A 19,144-nucleotide genomic window follows, 5' to 3' on the forward strand; every position below is an offset into this window, starting at 1 on the left:
TGTCATTTTCCATGATGCAGTCTCTTGCAGTTTATTTTTGGGTTTTTTGTAACACATGGTCCCAATAGCTTGTTAACCCCTTATTCCCTCAATGTGGTTCATCAGAGCCCGAATATATAAGAGGAAAGTCCAAGTGCCTTCCTGCATGTAAGGGGCCATATGCAGTTGTCAAACTGCATATTTTACAGCTGATGGTTATAGTAACAGTAGCTTAGCTTCCAACTTTCTTTTTTTTCTTTCCAAGATAGAAAAAAAAATGGAAGAAGCATTATAACTTTTTTGCCATCTAACTTTTCTGTGATAAGAATGAGAAGTATTAGTGAGGTGGCAGAAGGGAATACCTGAAGAAGTTCCCCCTGTTGCAGTTGCCAGGGTGATTCAGACCTGACTCTTAAGGAGTTGGTTTGCAAGTGGCTCCTTACTGCAATAAAGTGAAAACATTGAGCCAATAAAGTGAAAACGTTGAGCCTGCCCACAGCTTATAAAGTGTTGCTGCTGCAGTGGAAATGGAGGAAAGCTACCACTCCAACTCTAAGTGCAATTAATGTTCAGCTTCCTGCAAAGCTGAGCAGGCAGCCCTGAGGAAAGGCTGTGCCACGTGTTGTTTGAAATTCTCAAGCCCTTAGACATTAAAGAAGTGTTAGGTTTGCCTCTAGGCCAAGCAGCAGCCCTTCATGTCTGGCTGTGCTGCTCATTATTTATTGGAAAAGGTGAGAGGGACAGGACAGGCTCAAGCCTCTGTGGAAAAACTAAAGGTTTCAGTGGTATAATCCCAGAGCAATCCACTTGAAAACATGCAGATCATGTGGGACCTGCTCTTTCCAAGCCTTGCTGAGTGACTCTGGACTTCTCAGCCCCTGCTGGCAAACCTAAACCTTTTAACACAGACCTTTGTGTGTTGGTGCAAGCGCTAACTCTACTCATCCTGGGGGCTGCATGCGAGCGCTTTGGGACGGAGCGGGGACAGCCCAGGCTCCTGTCCCTGCAGGATGGCCAGCGCCTCTGGCAGCCCTTGTGGTTGTGTCATTGACACAAAAACACTGGTGAGGCAACAGAGACATAAAGCTGCAGAATCCTTGGCTACATTGTGAATCCTGCTCTGCATTTGGGCTTGTGCCTCTGAGCCCCTTTCCCTTTAATGACCATCTGCTGATTCTGTCCTTCCTGCAGTTCCTTCTGCCTGTTTCTTCTGCGGTTTTAATGCCAAATCTCACACATAGTCATTCCTGAAATGGAAATCCCAAACACTTTGTCATGTCTGGGAAAAACATGGCTGGGAGAGAGGAACTTGTAAAAATGAGACAGCAGGAAATAATGAATGCAAGCTCTAAATGCTGCTAATGTGTCTTGTTTCCTTCAAACATTAGAGCACCATGTCAAAATCTAACTGCTTTTGAGGTTCTAAACTGCTGCAACGGTGCTTTGCCCTACTCAGTGGTAATCCAGTTGTTGTGAAAATTGACTTCCTACTTTAAAAAGTAAATGGGCATTTTCCTTTCAGGCTGAGATGTTTGCTTTTGAAGACCACTCCTGCAGACAGTGTACAGGTGAACCCCTGTCCCCTGCAGAACCAGTTTTTTTTTTGTTATGGATAATGAAGCCTGAGTTACAGAACCAGAGCAGACAGCAATAGAGACAGGGTGTATAAATTTTATACCTTAGAGTAAGTGCTCCCAGGGCAGGTGTTCTGCAGAAGTTAAACAAGCTCATCAATTGCTTAAGGTGCCCATTGTTCTCTCTGACATTCCATAAGTAGCTGAGCTTTGTGTAGGCAGGTAATTGAAGAGTAATGCTATTTCTCTTAAACAGAATAATTTGTGTGACAGGAATTCCCTTCTGGGGAGCTGTTAAGTCACAACCAAAATGCTGTTATCCTTCAGGAAAAAAATTCTCCCTTTGAACAAGCCAGTACAAAAGAGCCAGGAGTAAACAAAATGGTTTTAGGTGCTAAAATTAGCATGTGCCCATACGCACATACACACGTGAAACTCTCAGATCCATCACATTATTTAATTCACAAAGTGTGTACCCAGACCAGAAAGAAGTGCCTAGCCAAATAGTAGGAAATAAAAAATCTTTTGTCTTGGTGCTTCAGTCAGGTGGAGATTATTCCTCACCTTAAACAGTAAGACATCTTTGGCAATAATCATAACAAATAGGCTGAAGGAGCTGGGAATTTCTGCTAAATTGGTATCTACATACCACATTCTGTTGGACACCCAGAGAACTTCTTTCATTTCAGCAAAGCTTCTTGCAATAGACATGATGTCTGACGATGCTTTAATGGCATCCCCCTGCCCTCGGAATGGCGTGACTCAGCTTGGATGGGAGGCGTGAGGAGCTGTGGTGGTGGATGCGTGTGCACACAGTGCTGAGCTTTTTCTGTCTGTCTTGCAAACTGACCTTGGCCAATAATATTTTCTCTTCTTATTTCCTTTCCTATGATGTGCTACCTTTCCTTTCCACTGTTCTCCCATCTTTTCCTCCCTGCCCTTCATGCACCCTGCCTACAACCTGTTATGCCATGCCCTCCTCCTGCTAGCTGGAAACCTTAGGCTGCAGCAGATTGTAAATCCGGTTGATCCTCTGGAGATCCTGGCAGATGTGCACTGGACACACATCCGTGAGAAAGAGGAGGAGGAAAAAATGGTCTCAGCCTCAAAGTCCTCCACCTCCAGAGGTAATCTCCCCCAAGCCCCACACCAGCAGTTCCTGGATCCCAGTTGCAGCTGTTTAACTCTGTTGCTTCTGCGCCCTTCAAGACCAGTGACTTCAGCAGGGGCAGCAGTGATTGAAAGGAGCTGCTTTCAAATTGCACTGAAATTACACTTGGTTAAACTTTTTGCTTTTCAGGTCAGTGTCTGTTTAAAACTGCTGCTTTCTCAGCTCTGTGACAGTGTGACTTCTGGCCTATTTGTCTGCCTGCTTTGACTCCATAACAGTTTTCCTCACCACACACGATTTGATAGTGCTGGCAATCAGCCCTCTGTAACTGACTAGGGAGACTAATAGTAGTAGTCTCATGCTTTTTGTGACAGGGAAAATGACACTTTTTAGGGAAAGATGAGGGGCTGTGTTGTGTAGCTACTAGAGCAAAGATTGAACAGGGTCAGCTTCTGTATCGAATGTGTTTCTCTGCTGCTTCCTTTCCAAGTATGTAACTGCAAATGGTATTAGCCAAGAATGATGGGAGCCAAAGGGCTTGCCCATCTGATCAGTGGTGGGTTTGACTCCCTGTGTTTTAGATTTGACAGTATATCTACCTCTAATGTGCAAGTTGTCAGTTACTCAAAGGCAAACTTTGGAGGGGGAAAATGTTGATAGTCTAGATCTCATGTGAGCACCTTCCAGCAGTCCCTGCTGACCTTGTTCTAGGCTATGTTACAGTGTGACTTAAGGTAAGTATGTCATAAGTGCTTCATCTGTGGGCTTAAATCAAAGTTTACCATGCAGCTGATGAGCGGTGATCTTCTCCCAGTCTGCAACCATGGTGACACAATTGTACAGGGAGTATATCTGCTGTGAGAAGGGCTGCCTTTCACAGAAAAAATGAAATTAGGTTAAAAATCCAGAGCTCTACCTCATGATACTTGATTCTTTTCTATTCCAGATAATTATCTTTTCCTTACAGTTTTAGATGTTTGCTATAGGAGCTTTTTTAATCCTGGCCTGGCTTGATACGTAATTCCAGATCAGTTTGGCTATACTTACATTTGCAGTTTGTAGAATGCACTGGGTTTTTCTGGTGTGAAATCAGCTCCCTACAAATAAGAGATGGGTATTTTGTTCCCACTGCAGCCAGAGAAATAGGCTGTGTCCAACTCTCTAACTTTCAGTATTGCTAGAGTGGTTGATTAACATTCAAAAAGCACTAAGTAAAAAATGTTTTCAATGTTTCTTAAGTTTACAACAATTAAGGTTACTTGTGCTTCTACCTGGGGGTCTGTGTCACTCTTGTTTCCAGATTTTTATTTTAATTTGTATTTTGTTATCATAATCTGAAGATCATGAGTTCAATCCTTACTTTTCTATGGGGGGCTATTACAGTGGCCAGCAACAGGTGATCTTTCCAAAACTGATTTTGTGATCTTTCCAAATTCCTTTGGAAAGAGAGTCAGTATTCCCTTTCTGTCCCCTGAAACTTGGCCAATCTAAGACAATCTTGATGTATAATTAGCTGCTTCTATTGCTCTGTATATGGCAGAGGTGTGTGCAGGTGTTCTCAGCAGTTTGGGTATGTCAAAGGCTGTTGCCAACATCTGTTTGTGGCAATGCTGTAAGTTTTCAACCTGAGTTCAAGAGACAGATTGTTCCTGGCTGAGGAGCTGTATTCCATGATCTGAGGTGTTTGGAGAGCCCACTGGCAGCAGCAGTGATAAGGTTTGATGTGACAGCCTGGGACAGTGCCACAGCTCCCAGAAATCCCTCTCATTCTGCTTTGGGAGCTCCTCTTCCTCTGCTGGGCAGCAGTTTCTGGGACACGTGGGACCCCTCTCTCACTGCTCAGCTCTTCCTTCTCTCAGTTTCCCTTCTCTGCAGAGTTCCAAGGGTAGCAGCAGCTGCTGGTCAGATGTGATGTTCTTCTCGCTGTGCCACACAGGAATATTTCCTCTAACATTACAGATCCCAAAGGAAGATTAGGCCCCTGACACTTGGGTGTTATCTCAATTTAATTCTCAAGCCTGGAATCGGGTGATTGAAATTTCATAGGTTTTATTCCTGTATTTGCTACTGAAAAATTTCCCTCTGTCACTCTTCTGTTTTAGACTCTGACTGCTGGTCTAATTTTGACTTCTTGCAATTTATTGTTTTTTAAATTCAGCATCCGACCTTCCCTCCGTACGCCATGAGGCGGTACAGGCGTGGCTGGAGACGGTCCCTGGAGGTAGTTTGGTGATGTTCTATGTCTTCCAATGCACAATAACCCTGCCCCTCTCTTCTCCGTGCCTTCAGCAGCTGAGCTGGTCCTTTAACCCTGGAACTTACGGCCCTGTCGCTACTGCATGAGTGGAGGTGGAGGGGGGACGGGGAAGCGCGCATGTCCGCCTTGCTCAGACAGCCCCTTCTTCTCGCATGAGCTCCACTCTCACCCTAACCCTGGGCAGGCAGGCCAAGGACAGCTCACCCTGGGGGCAGCAATGCAGGAGGGATCCAGCTGAGTGCTCAGATTTGCTTGGGCAACTGAAGATGGAGCCAGGTTTTCTTCCCCCAGCCCTTAGACTCAAAGAACGCGGGGCTTTCTTGCAGTTGAAAGGTTAAGTGACAGAGAGTGCTTAAAGCAATTGCACTTCTCTGTAGCAACTGCAAAGCGTAGTTATGTGGTGAAGAAAACTGCAAAGAGGAATAAGTTGAACCTAAGATCTTTAGGAATACTGGTGGTGTTGTATCTCTTCTGACTTGGCATTCACATTATTCAGGAAAGCCTCAGGAATGCTGGTAGAGCTCAGCTCATTTTTTTTGCGTGGTTCTCTAAGCTCTATTACAAACGGATGAGCCTGAAGATTCTGGGATGACAGTAGGGAGTACATTGTGTAAAGCTGTGAAGGTGTCTGAATTAGTGGAGCAGTCTGTACTAGGTAGTTGATCTGCAGCTGAGTTGCTTTGGCACATCAGAATAGCCAGCTTGCCTTTAAAACTTTGCTTCTGCTGCTGCTTTGGCAAGTCAGCAGTGTTTACAAGGTGTCTGCACACGATGCAGGCTGCTCCCAGCTGCCAGCTAATATGAACCAAGTGCTGATCCCAGTTTCTGGCTGCAGTAGTGTGTAACTTCTGAGTTATTGTGTGACAGCTTTTGGCCTCTTGCTCCTCATCCTAACTGCATATATGTATATGCACAGTATACGTATCATATAACCAGCCACTGCAAGCTTCCTGTGTCCCTCAGAATGGGATCCACCCTTGCACCAAGTTGTTACTTATTGATGCATCTGTGATCTTACCATTGAGTTTTTGTACCAACCTATTTAAAACCTGATTTTCTCCTCTCTCTCCAACATAATCCGTGTGTGTCACATCCATTCATGGTTTCTGAATCTGAAGACTCACACATACATACTGGATTCAGATATTCTTAACATTAGTTATGATTTTTGCACATTTTGATTAAGATTACTCACATTTGCTGTTACCATAAAGCCATTCATGACATTATCATTTCCAAAATAACATAAGCTATTGCATACCTAAGCAATGATCAGACTGGGACATGGTTTGATTTTGTTCAATAGATTTATAAATGCTCCTGTGGGCACTCCAGCCTTTTCCACATGATTCAGTTTTCCTGTGCTTGACATAGGTAAGGGTCTGGATTTGATAGTCCTCTGATGTAAAGGAATAGGCCAGTACATTATCACACATGAGTGGAACTGCATTTCACAGTAGCTGACAGAAAATGAACTAATCCATGCTCACTACAGAGCACAGAAAAAAGGAAATTCTCAGGTTGAAGGAAGAAGACAAACCAGCTACTGAAGGCTGTCTTTTGAAATAAGCAAAAACCTGTATTAAAGGAGAGGCTGCAAGACCTCGGTTTTAGGGAGGGTTGGTTTGTTTTCAAGACTGCCTTAATTAGCAGTGCAATGATGTAAATAGTTCCAAGAGCCACATAATCACTATTAAATAAAAAGGATCAGGAACTGGAAGTGCTCACTTTTTTTTAATATTTAAATTATGTTTAATGGAAATGTTTAAAAAAAAAAGGCAGCAAATCATCCATTGCACAGGTGTTTTTTTTTATTATCATTTAATAATGAGATTTATACTCCACACTTTGATCTTGTCTCTCCTCCTGTAATTAAATGCTGTCAAAAGCAGTAGTGTCAGATGTCATAGTTTTCAGAGTTACAAATTCAAGAATCTCTTCTTTGTTTTGACCTAGTAAATCAAATAGTGGTCTGTAAATGGAAAAAAAAAAAGTTTTGAATAAGTAATTTCAATTACTTAAAAGTGTCTCACTTAATGATCTGTAACAGAAAAAAGGTTTTATATATGTTATTTTAATTACTTCAAAGTATTTCAATTTGTGCACTAGTCACTTGTACAGCATATGCATTTTCTTAGACCTTATTACCAAAGACTGCTGTAGCTGCACAGAGTTAAACAGTTTCCAAGAGCAATAATGGTAAATCCCATACCCAGACTCTTTGACTTACACCCTCAAAGCCAGTTTCAATTCCAAGATGAACAGTTCTGGTTAATTGTGAGGTTCCAGTTTTGACCTAATACACATATGGTATCAAGTGATGGTAACTGTTCTGTTGTGGTAAAGAAAAGCCCAAAATGTTCCTGGAAGAACAGTAACCTTTATTCTGGTTTGATGTCCTCCCAGTCCCGTTCCTGTTCAATTTTTCACAACACCTGTTTCTCAGAAAAGCCCTGGCAGCTTTCACTGCAATTGCCTTGGAGACTCCCAAGGGCAGGCATTCCTTGATTCACTGGAGTCTGGAAGTGTCACTTCACCATAGATGTCTCTCCAGGTGACACATTTCAGGATTTCTTGTATTGACAGTAACTGATAAACATCTCCACTATAAACTATTGGTGCAGTTCAATACAGAACTTTTTCACTGTGTAGTGTTTGTTTTCTTTTCTTTTTCCCCTCAATATTTGAATATATTCTAGCTCCATGTGAGGAGGATGATGTGGAGGATGAGCTGGGCACAGAGCCTGCAGACACAGAAGGGCAGGCAGGTGAAGAGGGAGACACGGGTGCAGAGCTGGACGATGGTAGGGTACCACTGTGCAGCCTTTAAACCTGTTGTGTGAACAGAATGTATTGGCAATGAACTTTGCATGAGGGTACTTAAACCTGGTCTTATTTTTAGAGGTGTGGGAGTTTGTTTCAAATATCTGAGAGGGAGCCAGGAGTGAGGGACAAAAAGAAAGAGAAGAACCTCAATGTCCTGGATTATGTAATGAATTTCTCATGTCCTCTCACCCCATGTCTTGGTCTGTATTCAATACTAATCCTGATGAATAACAGAAATAGAATTAAATTTGTCAAAGGTCCATAATACTGTCAGAATGCTTTCTGTGCTATTGTAAAATTAACTGCATATGGCAGAAAACATGGAAAATTTTCCCAAGAACTGATAAGAGAAACTTCAGTTACTGATTTAACTCTTTGTACTAACAGTCCAGTCATTTACTGCTTACATTTACTGCTTAAATGACTAATTATCACCAAAAAAGGAGTTCTGGTTATGAAAATGGTTAGCACCATGTGAATGGAAAGCATTATGCCCTGATGGACTTGTATCCAAGTTCTCTTGGTTTTTTCCCTGCATGATCAGACATCGCCTCTGATGCAGAAGCGGAGTTTCGCTTACGTCAGAGTGGTGCAGAAGGGGCAGAGCTGAAAGTGTCTGAGCATGAAGAAGAAGAAGAAGCAGAAGATGCTTCTCACAGTGTGACAGAAGGTAATCACTTTCTCTTTAGTGCTTGAATGATGTTAATTGCATTTGAGTGCACAGTTAGGAGAAGAGAGTCTCTTGGATTTGAACCATCTCACACGCTCAGTGGCAAGGTCTGTGCTTGCATTAACATTTTGAGGAGAATGTTCTGAATCCATTAATTACAGCTTTGTAAAATGTGAGAATTGTTGTAATTCTTTTTTTCTTGTAAAAGTTACTATTAAAAAGCTTGTACCATTTTGGACATTTAAAAATTTTTATTGTGTTCCAGATGTCCAATCTAAAATTTGTAAAAAGCTGATAAATTTGTCACTACTTGTTGCGTGTAACATTAAAAAAACATGACAGAGTATTAACGGTTTGTGTATTTTTCGACCATTTTTCCTTTCCCTAGGTCCATGCAAGCCACCCACCCCTATCCAGCCCTCTAGTGAGAGTGTTCTTCCTCTGTCTCCAGCTGCTAGTCCCAAAGCAAAACAAGCAGAGGTAAGAAAGGGAGTCTTTGACATTTTCTACTTAGCACCTGTAGTTCAATAAAACAGTTTGTCGGATAAACTAATGAGAACTGACAGCAGGGAGCTCTCCTTCTTTTCTGACTCTAATATTTATGTTGATCTTGAAATCTGACTTCATTAGCCTTAAAATATAATGGATACTATCTGTTTTCCTGTCTTTAGAGTGCAGTGACTCTATCACAGCCACACAAGTTCCCATCACAAAGCCCCAGGCAGAATTATACAGGATATTTTAATCTCAGTGAGCAGCTAGCAACAGGTATATGTGATAAATGGAGGGAGCCATAAATAAGGTGTTTCCTGTTTATCCTGGTCTGGCTGTCTTTGATGTGCCAAAAAGAGTGTGCAGCTGCAATTGAAAATTACAGTAGTAACCAAAGTTCAATTCAAATTTTCCCTTCTAATTGTTTTTGTTTTGTTTTTAAGGAATTGCTAAAACATTGTCTTGGACAGCTTTGGCATAGACCGGTTTACTTTTACAGTGGGCTGAGTCTGGTTTGCTGACACAATTGCTGACAGCATTCACTTTCTATTAAAATAAAGCTTGTTTTTTTGATAGCCATCTAATGATCCTGTCAGACACAGTTTTTGTTTAGCAGGCAGACTTTGGGACATTAAATTAGTATTTTGATACTTGGATGGTTTCCTTATCGAGCTCTGTTAAAAGCAAAAAAAACCAAAAGTAATTGTATTCTCACGTGCTCAGTGACTATTAACATTCCCCTTTTTCATTTTTCTCTAGGAGGTAGAAGATCCCCTGGCTGAAGCGAGCCGTGCAATAAAATCCCCAGAGCCACGCTTTTTTCCTGAGCCTTTTGTTCTTGAGGAAAGACCAAAGGATGAAATTCCCAAAGACAGGAAAGTTAAGAGCCCCTTGGTGCCACCATCTCCAGTGCTGTCCCAGCCAGTTGCATCACCAGAAGCCATTGCACCCCCATCACTCACAGAGTCCCAGCCAGGAGCACCAGCACTGGCCTCATCCCCAGCATCTGCTCAAATGCCTATCTGTTCCCAGCCTTTGCCTTCTGCTGAAACATCCATTCCATCCCCAGTGGAGCCTCCAGTATGTTTCCAACCTGTCCCAGCCTTAACATCTACTCCTTTAGCCAAATTGGCCCTTAGGGGCCAGGATGGTGAGGTGGAAAAACTGGGGAGCCCCACTACTGCAGAAGAAGCCCTGAAACGGAGCAGCCTCGTGGAAGAGTTCTGGATGAAGAGTGCTGAAATCCGACGGAGCTTGGGACTCACCCCCGTGGACAGAAACAAACGCTCAGAGAGCAACTTCACTGTGTCTGCTCTGGAGACAACTCCTCAGAAGACTTTCAATAGCAGGAATATTTCAGGGGATGAAAGGATCCATCCTGTGAAACCCCAGCCTGCCCCAAGAAGGCAGGGACTGTCCAAGTTAGAAAATGAGCAGATTTCTCTGCTCACTCCAAAGTCTCCGTCAGAAAAAGAGCTAAAGATTTCCAGTGAAGTACGGGGAGATGTATCCAGCAGCTCTGGGCTTGGCCTTCAGGAGAGCTCATCTAACATGAGAACCATGGCTAGCCAGAGCTTCAACACTTCTGACTCCACCATGCTAACTCCCCCGTCGAGCCCACCCCCACCACCTCCTCAGAACGAGGAGCCGGCCACGCTGCGCAGGAAGAGGTACCAGGCACTGTGGCAGAATGAGGTGGAAGCCAGGTCACCTCCAACACCAGCATCAACCCCTCCTGCTCCCCGACACCAGGAGCCAGCCCCTCCTGCCAAGGAGCCCCCCCTGGCCAAGAGGGACGAGGTGCGGAAGTCGTTCGCGGAGAGCGTGGATGAAATCCCGTTTGCTGATGACGTGGAGGACACGTACGATGACAGGACAGAGGACTCCAGCCTTCACGAGAGGTTCTTTACACCTCCTACCAGCAGGCCAAGGCCAGAGAAACCACATCTTTTGCCCTTGGTCAAAGAGAATGGTGGTCCACCCTCCATGGAAGGAGGGGCTCACCACAAGAAGAGAGTGTTCCCTGACATTTCTGTGGAGGCCAAGGAGCTTGCTGAAGAAAGAATGAGAGCCAGAGAGAAGTCTGTCAAGAGCCCAGCACTACGAGATGCCATGGCTAAACAGCTGTGTAAGATGAAAGATATGGAGGTGACTGCTGCTCCAGCTGCTGGTGGGGCCACAAGGGCACGAAAGGCATCTTCTATGCCCTTGAAGACCAAAGAGTTGTTTTATGAGTCTCCAAAACATTTGGCCTTGAAATTAGCAGAGGGATCCGCACGAAAACATCATTCTGCTACTGAGAAGTACTCTACTCCTCCTGCTGACATGGCTGGGCCTGAAGGGTCTGTCAGCTCTTCAGAAGGCTCCAGTGGGAAGAGTAAGAAAAGAAGTTCCCTCTTCTCCCCTCGTAAGAACAAAAAGGAGAAGAAATCCAAAAACGATAGCAGACTTTCTGACAAATCTAGTGGTGGGACAGAGGAAGCAACAAAGCCTAGGTCCTTATGGAAGTCTGTTTTCTCTGGCTATAAGAAAGACAAGAAGAAAAAGGCTGATGAGAAATCTTGCCCAAGTACTCCCTCAAGTAATGCCACAGTGGATTCTGGCAAGCACAAACCCTCTGCTCCACTGATTACAGCTGCAGGTATAACAATAAATGCCTCTGCACTGGTGTCCTTGAAAGTAGTTTTGGTTTGCTTTGTTGTTCAGCTACTGTGCTGAATGCTGCTGCTCCCCAGTGTCAGATGGGCAGAGTGGGGTAAGTGCTAGGGACTGGATTTGTGTTTCTGCATATTTACAGAGTACACTGAAAAAAAAAATGGAATTCTAACTAAGGCTTAATTCTCAATATGTACAAGGTACATCTGTTTTATGTCTTAGATTTGCAAAATAAGCATCATTTGTTGGAATTTGTGACATTTCATCCCTACTTTAAACCTGATTTTCATCTTTTCTTTGTCTGATCTCTCTTCTTTCTTTCCACCTGGCTCCACAGAAGCTGAAGACTGCAGAGATGCTGTTATTCCTGTAATCTGGTGGCTGTCTGCTGATCTCTGAAGGAGGGAGTTGGCAGCCTCCTGTAAATCTTTCACATGCCCACCAGTTGCAGGCAGAGATGTTTAATGGCAACTTGGGATGCAGTAAAGAAGTTACCCATAAATGTGATTAAAAGCAAACATGTTACATTTCTCTGGCATGTACAAACATCCAAAATAGAGCCAGGTGCTGTATCTATCCTAAGAGCATTGATACAACACAAAAAGAGAGCCATGATCATTATTTCTGACAGCATTTGGAGGAAGTGATGCACTCTTAGAACAGCTCAGACTCACGCTGGTCATTCTGTGGAGTAGGGTTTCTTTGATCCCTCCCAGGCAAAACAATGGACACTGACATGAAAGGACTGAGTATTTTTGATGCTCAACCAAACAACCTACAGCTGAGCTCAAAGAGTTTACAGAAAGGATTGTTGCCACTTCTCTAATTTCCCCTTTTTATTCCCACCTTGGCAGATTTACAGCTCCGTCAGCACCTGAGTTTCTCAGAGGACTCCGACCTCTCCAGTGACGACATTCTGGAACGCTCCTCCCAGAAATCCAAACGAGAGGTATGTAGGTGGGAAATGCATTTTAGATGGGTCTAGCGCCAGTCAGATCACAGATTCAGAGAATCACATCAGAAACCTAGGTGATTAATGCTGTTGTTTTTACTCTTTCTCCCAAGGAGCAGGTTTTCCTGTAAGTCAGCTGACTGTCTTATCTAAAATAAGATGGTTTCACGTGTTTCCATGATTACAAGCTGCTCTGCACTGTTATTGTAAGAAAGATCCATTGTCTCACTCTCCCGTTACTTTACTGGGCACTAAAAGGAAACAGCCTGTAATCTCCTGGGTGTTCCTTTTTCCCCTTTTTAAAAATGGGATTTTGTGTCCCCTTTTCTAGTCAGTGGGAGCTCCACCATACTGCCACAACTTCTCAAATATGATGGAGAGTGGCTTAGGCCCTTTCTCTGCCAGTTCCCTCAGAACTTGTGCACCTGTAGGTGCCTTAGATGTTCTCAAATGTGGCTTTCTCCTTCATGGGCAGTTCTTTGTTCTCCCAGTCCCTTCTGTGACTGGGATGCTGTGCCTGGAGCCACTTGCTGGTGAAAATCAAGGCAAAGTTAGAGCACCTCAGCCTTTTCCATATCCTGGATAACCAGGTTCCCAGTTTCCTTCTGGAGAGGGCCCATGTTTCCCCTAGTCTTCCTTTATCACTGACATACCTACTGAACCTTTCCTTGTTGCCATTGATGTCCCTGGGCAGATTTAATTCTGTCTAGGGCCTTAGCTTTCCTAACCTGATCCCTGGCTGCATGGAGAATTTCTCTGTATTCCCCTCAGGCTACCTGCCCTTGCTTCTGCCCTCTGTAGACTTCTTATTTCTGTTTCAGTTTGTCCAGGAGCCCCTTGTTCATCCACACAGACCTCCCAGTATTTTTGCCTGATTTCCTCTTTGTTAGGATGCATTGCTCCTGAGGTTGGAGGAAGCAATCCTTGAATGTTAACCAGCTTTCCTGGGCCCCTCCTCTCTCCAGAGCTTTATCCCATGGCATTCCACTAAGCAGGTCCATGAAGAAGCCAAAGTCTGCTCTCCTGAAGTCCAGGGTAGGGAGCTTGCTGTGCACCCTCCCTACTGGCCTAAGGAACTAGTATAAGAATTTAGTTTAATTGCACACATTTTTAAGTGGGAAAGAGAATGTATAGTGAAAGCAAAGTTTCAAAGCTAGTTTTTTTTTTAATTATTTGATTTATTTTTGGAATGTCACTATTAATGCAAAAACAAGGGAATAATTTAAGGAACTGTTTGATCATAGTAACGAAGAATCCTGCTTTCATTCCTGAGGGCCTCTAAGCTCTGCTAGACAGAATTGGCGAGGTTTGGAGGAGTATGTAGAGGTTTTATTGACCTCACAGAACACTAAGGCTCCTCTGGTACACCAAAATGAAAACTGTGTTCCCACTGTTCTTTCCTGGTGGTGCCTGGTACACATGTTAAAAAAGCTCAAGAAGAAAAGAGCCTCTGGGAGGGAAATGCCACAGGCACAGTGGCCTGTGCCTCCTGTCCCAAACCTGTCATCCCATGTGCACAAATCAGTCTCAGATGCCAGGCTGACCCTTGGCTGAGATGGCAAAGGTGTGGAAGTACTGCAAATTGAAGTGCCATATGAAATGCTTTCTAACTATATATGGTATGATGAACTAGAATAGCTAATGAATGAATTTAAGGCTGGTGGAAGAAATTGATGAACTAAATAGGAATTTTCTGTATTTACTTATCTCTCTTTTAATCTCTTTCCCTAGTTGGTCTAGATCTCATCTGAGAGGAAGATTATTTTGTTTTTCTTTTATTCCCTTTTTTCTCTCCCCCTTCCATTCCCCCTTGCATGCCCTCAAGGCGTTTCATGAGAAATTCTGCATTTTCCAAGAGATGCAGAAGAATGAGGTACCTGGGGCCAGCAGAGGACAGATATCCAATACCTGGGGTTCAGATAAGAGTTACAGAGTTTTTGTTCTGCCTTGATGGTCACTTTTTTCCTATGCTGGGGTACTTAGATTTAAAATGGCTTTTGCAGTAAGACAGATCACATCTCTAAGCACAGGAGGAGATGATAAGTGACAGTTGCAGATGCCTGGAATCCTCATACTGAAAATATCTCACAAGCTCTGTCAAGGTGGTAGTGTCTCGTTTTCACTCATTTTCTGTTGCTGAAATTACATTAAGAAGTTATATACTCAGCATCTGTTCTCTTAAGAACAGTTTTGAGAATATATTTATTTAGAGGATATGGATCTGAAAACTTGACTTACCTCATTTTGTTGCATCCTGTTCAAGGATATATAATATACATGCAAACACTGGAATGCCTTGCTGTCAAAAGAAATGTAACCAAACTTCAGTCTGACCAAGCTGGGTTTGTACTGGTTTGGGGTGGGAGTTGTATTTTTTAAGTTATAACCTGCCTGCTACTTTATATGGGTAAGAGCTGACTTACTGTTTGCTACTTAACTTTTATGTGAACCCCTTCTCCAAATTGAAATCCTGTTTGTGCTGCTTTTTTGGTAACGTAGTGAGCTTGCTTCCCAGACAGCCTGCTCTGTTTAGCCTGCTCTTTGTGATCAGCAGTGAATTAATTCAGTGTTGTTTAATGTGGTGTCTCTCAAGAGAAGCATCTTGTAAAGAATTCCTGACGTGAGCGCCCCGTGGGTGTTGTGTTTGTAGGTGTATTGTCACCACGTGTGTGTTTGTCATTGTTCCTGTACAGCTGTGGTGTTGTGCTCAGGTGTTCACCACCACAGGTAGCTTGCTTTTTCCTGGAGCCTGCAAACATGCTGGTGTTGTTCTCTGGCTTCTCGTTTGTGACTGGTTTTAGTTAATTAAATGTGAGAGTGCAAAATGCTGTCTGTTTGCCCAGAGTGGCACAATGCCTTCATGAAGGGAAATTTACCTCCCTTCTTAGCAAATAAAGCTAAGTGCTTCACTTGCCTTATATTTATATAAGGCAATATATTATGTTATAGGGTAGCATAGAATGTCCTTGGCTAGGGTAAGTAGTGATTTCCCCCTCCTTTTCCTGCTCCTTTCCCCCTCCAATTTTAACTCCTCAAGATCTTTGGAGGCTCTCCTTTTAGACAAGGAGGTTCCATTACTGCAGGACACATAACCCACTCTGAGCCCATCTGGTGTTTCCTAGTTCATAAAGCAGTGAATAAGAGTTATGATGTTGGTTAAATGCCAATTATCATTTCTATGGAAATGGAGATAACTAAAATGAAATGGAGATAATTTAAAACTGTGGAATAAACACAACTCCTGGGAGAGACTGTAAATCAGAATGTAAATGGAGAGTTGTGTGACAGAGTAATACATGGTTGGCCAAGCCAGTTCAAACCAAATATGTTCCAGAAATAAGCCATTATTCCAAATCTTAAGCCAGAATTTCATACTCATACAGGTAAACAAAGGCCAAATAATTCCTCTAGAAAAAGGTTGACTGTATCCTAGTTGACTGTATCTTCAAGGAGGCTGACAAAACAAATTGCCTTCAGGAAAGTGCTAGAAACTTGATTTTGTGGCCAGAAGTTCCATTGTGCTCCATCAGTCTGGGTCACGTTCAGCATTTGCACAATTTCGTTTCATGTAAAAACCACTTTGTTTTATTACTGTGCATCTGTTTTCAATGTTGAACTGATTTTGCTTCATTTTGTGCATTTTTTTTTATTTTTCTCCCTTTACCATTCCCCCTTTAAAGTCGATCTATGTACCACACGCCTTGGCATTCAAGAGATCATACTCGTCAAAGGTAGTGTCTCCCTTCCCACTAGTTGGCCATTGTTGCATTGCATGTCCCCCTACATTAACCCATTGAATCCATAGCTCCAACCACATGTGCACTAACATCAACACTGACTGTGCATGCCTCAGATGTTAGCAGACATGGGCAGCAAATTCTTTGTAGAGGATGTCTCCCAAAAATGCATTAAGCTCTGAAATGTCTGGTTGGAATGCATGCATTTATCAGTGCACCACTGTGCAGTGATGTGGATTGTCTGTGAGCTGCAGAACAAATTGGTTTTCAAGGTACTTAAATATGTTTGTATATTCTTCTTTTTTAATGCTTTGAATTTGAGTTCAAATGAATCATCACACTTCAATCAGCAGCTTTCAAAATTGCTGAGTTGGCTCAAATCTTAGTCAAATTCTGTATCAAGCTAAAATCAAGGCAGAAGTTGCTGCTTTCTGAAATTCTTATTGTCTTGTCTTTGCAGTCACAACAGTGTTACATGGGATAGAAAGTTCATGTGCTCTGTCTCCTTACCTTCTAATTTGAGTACCATCGTGGATTTGTGTTTTCGAAAAAGAACAAGTAAAGTGTGAGCTTTTTGAAGCTTTAATAGCGGTGCTTGCCAATGACCTACCTGAGGGATTTTTAATTAAGTTGTGATGCTACCTTAAACTCTGTTCACTGAGAACCATCAACTGAGCAATGTGGCAGCACAATAACTAAATCAAGCAAATTTCAAAGTGATCTGACTTAGCATTTTGTTCTTGAAGTTGACTGTCCATGGACATCTCTTTCCAGAAGTGGAAGACACATGTTTACAACAGCCCCTTAAAGCTTACATACATGTACATGAGAAAAGAGGCTTTTTCTTCACTGTAGTTTACTTAGTGCAGTTGTCAAGTTTTTTTTGACACTTTTAAATCTCTTTGAGAGAAAGCCGTTCTAGGCCATGATATATCCAACTGGTGTATTTGGTAAGATCCTAAAGCAAATTTCAGTAATGTTAGAAAGACATATTCTTGAACTAGTTTCACTGACAGAAAATAAAAGGAAATAGCCTTTTATTTCTATAAACATAGCTTTTCCCCTTTTGTATGGCTTCTGGTGGTGCAATATTCTATGTTAGTCTGTAGTAATTTCTTAGCTTACACTGCTGTAACTGTTCATTTAGACAAGCCTTTATCCTCTAACTAAAATGAAATCAAGAGGACTCCTGTCAAGATGAACCCTCTACATGGCACTCATTGATTTATCTAAATCTATTTGGCTAAATTTACTGAGAAATGAAAATTACTGAGAATAAAAACTGGTTTGATCTTTGGGAGATGTTTCATATAGCAGTGGAAGGCAGGGGTGGGATGTCATATAAAACCACAGCTTTGCAGCTGGCTTCAATGCTTCTTCACTCCTGATTTGATCCTGAAATTGTTGCTCACTGCACTGTGAACACCTTTGCCTACAGAAGCTTGACTTTTGACACAGCCATGGCAAAGACAGAACACCTCCCTTCTGAGATTTTTGGAAGAGAAAATGGTCATCCCTGCCCTCATATCCCTGAGCATGTAAATAAGATCTGCTGCTGTTTTCCTTCCTTCAGAGGGCCTACGCAGAGGAGGAGCTGAACGCCAAGCTGACGCGGCGAGTACAGAAAGCTGCCCGCAGACAAGCCAAGCAAGAGGAGCTAAAGAGGTTACACAGAGCTCAGGTAGCGTCTCACAAGCCTCTTGTCATGACACACAGACAACTCTGTGTGACAGCACCCTGATCCTGACATTCCTCTGAGGGTATCAGAACAGAATCCTCTCTTTCTACATGAGCGCTCCTGCTCCCTCTTTCAAATTTCATGTCATGCCACAGAGAAGTGAAGGATGGCTGAAACCTATCATGAGAGTTTTACAGTGAGAAAAATAATGCCCATAGCACCTTTCTAGCAACCATCATGCACTGAATGGAGCAGTGATACTCACATAATGCCTGATGTAGCTGCACCTATCACTGCTTTGCTAGGGTATGCTAGTGGGTGATGTGTTATCAAATTAACCTTTATTACCAGAGAGTCTGCTGGAAAACTGCTAACAGCATCTACAGGTAATGGGATTTGTCAAAGACTCAAGGCAGAGGCTCAGCTGTCTGAGTAGCATCACCTTTCAATTCAATGTTCAGGTGATAGGAGTTGTAGGAAATAAATTAATATCAAGGTGTTTGCAAATTTAAGAGTTAAGATACAACAGGGTGGGGAGGGTGCTGTCACTGGAATCTGTGATGCTTGTTGTTGGACCAGTATTGAATGTAGGGAGTCCCCAATGTGTGGAATGATTGGGATCTGACTCTATTGATTCAGAAGGCTGAACAATTGCTTTATTAAAACTATACTATATTACATCAATACTATATTATAACTCTACTAAAGAAAAACCCATGACTGTCTCTAGACAGCCAGGACACAGCTTTGACCCAACAGGCCAAGGAATCAAAATAATCCCTAGTAGAACCTAATTGATAAATCACTTCAGGTAAATAATCTTCCTAACACATTCTACATGTGCAAAAATAACAAGAGCAGCAAGTAGAGATAAGAATTGTTTTCTCTTTCTCTGATGTTCCTTGCTGCAATTCCCAGGAAATATCCTTGGGAAGTTATTCCTGCCTGCTCTCTATGAAGAGAGCTCCAGCTACAAAGCAGGGTGTTGTTGACTAGAAATACTTGTTTCTGAAAAGGTAAATCTGACTGAAATCTCTTAGTGCTGGCTGTGTGCTACAGCCAGAGCAGGAGAATTGCTTTGGTGAGTTCTGCTCCATTCCTCTCTGAACAGATTATCCAGCGGCAGTTGGAACAAGTGGAAGAGAAGCAGAGGCAACTCGAGGAGAGAGGAGTTGCTGTGGAGAAGGCCCTTCGAGGAGAAGCAGGTATCCAT

At 42.8% G+C, this 19,144-nt stretch overlaps 1 protein-coding gene across 4 annotated transcripts in view; it reads left to right on the plus strand.

Moving 5' to 3' along the window:
- The window catches only part of MICAL3 (microtubule associated monooxygenase, calponin and LIM domain containing 3), a 160,337-nt gene that overhangs the window by 119,403 nt on the left and 21,790 nt on the right, over positions 1-19,144 (plus strand). For 3 of the 4 annotated variants that reach the window (XM_058022949.1, XM_058022951.1, XM_058022950.1), the window contains one exon: positions 2,543-4,879. In XM_058022949.1, coding sequence (XP_057878932.1) covers positions 2,543-2,931 — 389 coding nt within the window. In that variant the 3' untranslated portion in view covers positions 2,932-4,879. Of the gene's footprint in view, positions 1-2,542; positions 4,886-7,620; positions 7,726-8,291; positions 8,418-8,805; positions 8,898-9,668; positions 11,551-12,418; positions 12,514-17,826; positions 17,935-19,042; positions 19,137-19,144 lie in introns of those variants that run through there. The other variant, XM_058022952.1, reaches the window with a different exon arrangement.

The sequence above is a fragment of the Melospiza georgiana genome, chromosome 4, assembly GCF_028018845.1.
Source record: "Melospiza georgiana isolate bMelGeo1 chromosome 4, bMelGeo1.pri, whole genome shotgun sequence".
In the NCBI taxonomy this organism is placed as follows: Eukaryota; Metazoa; Chordata; class Aves; order Passeriformes; family Passerellidae; genus Melospiza; species Melospiza georgiana.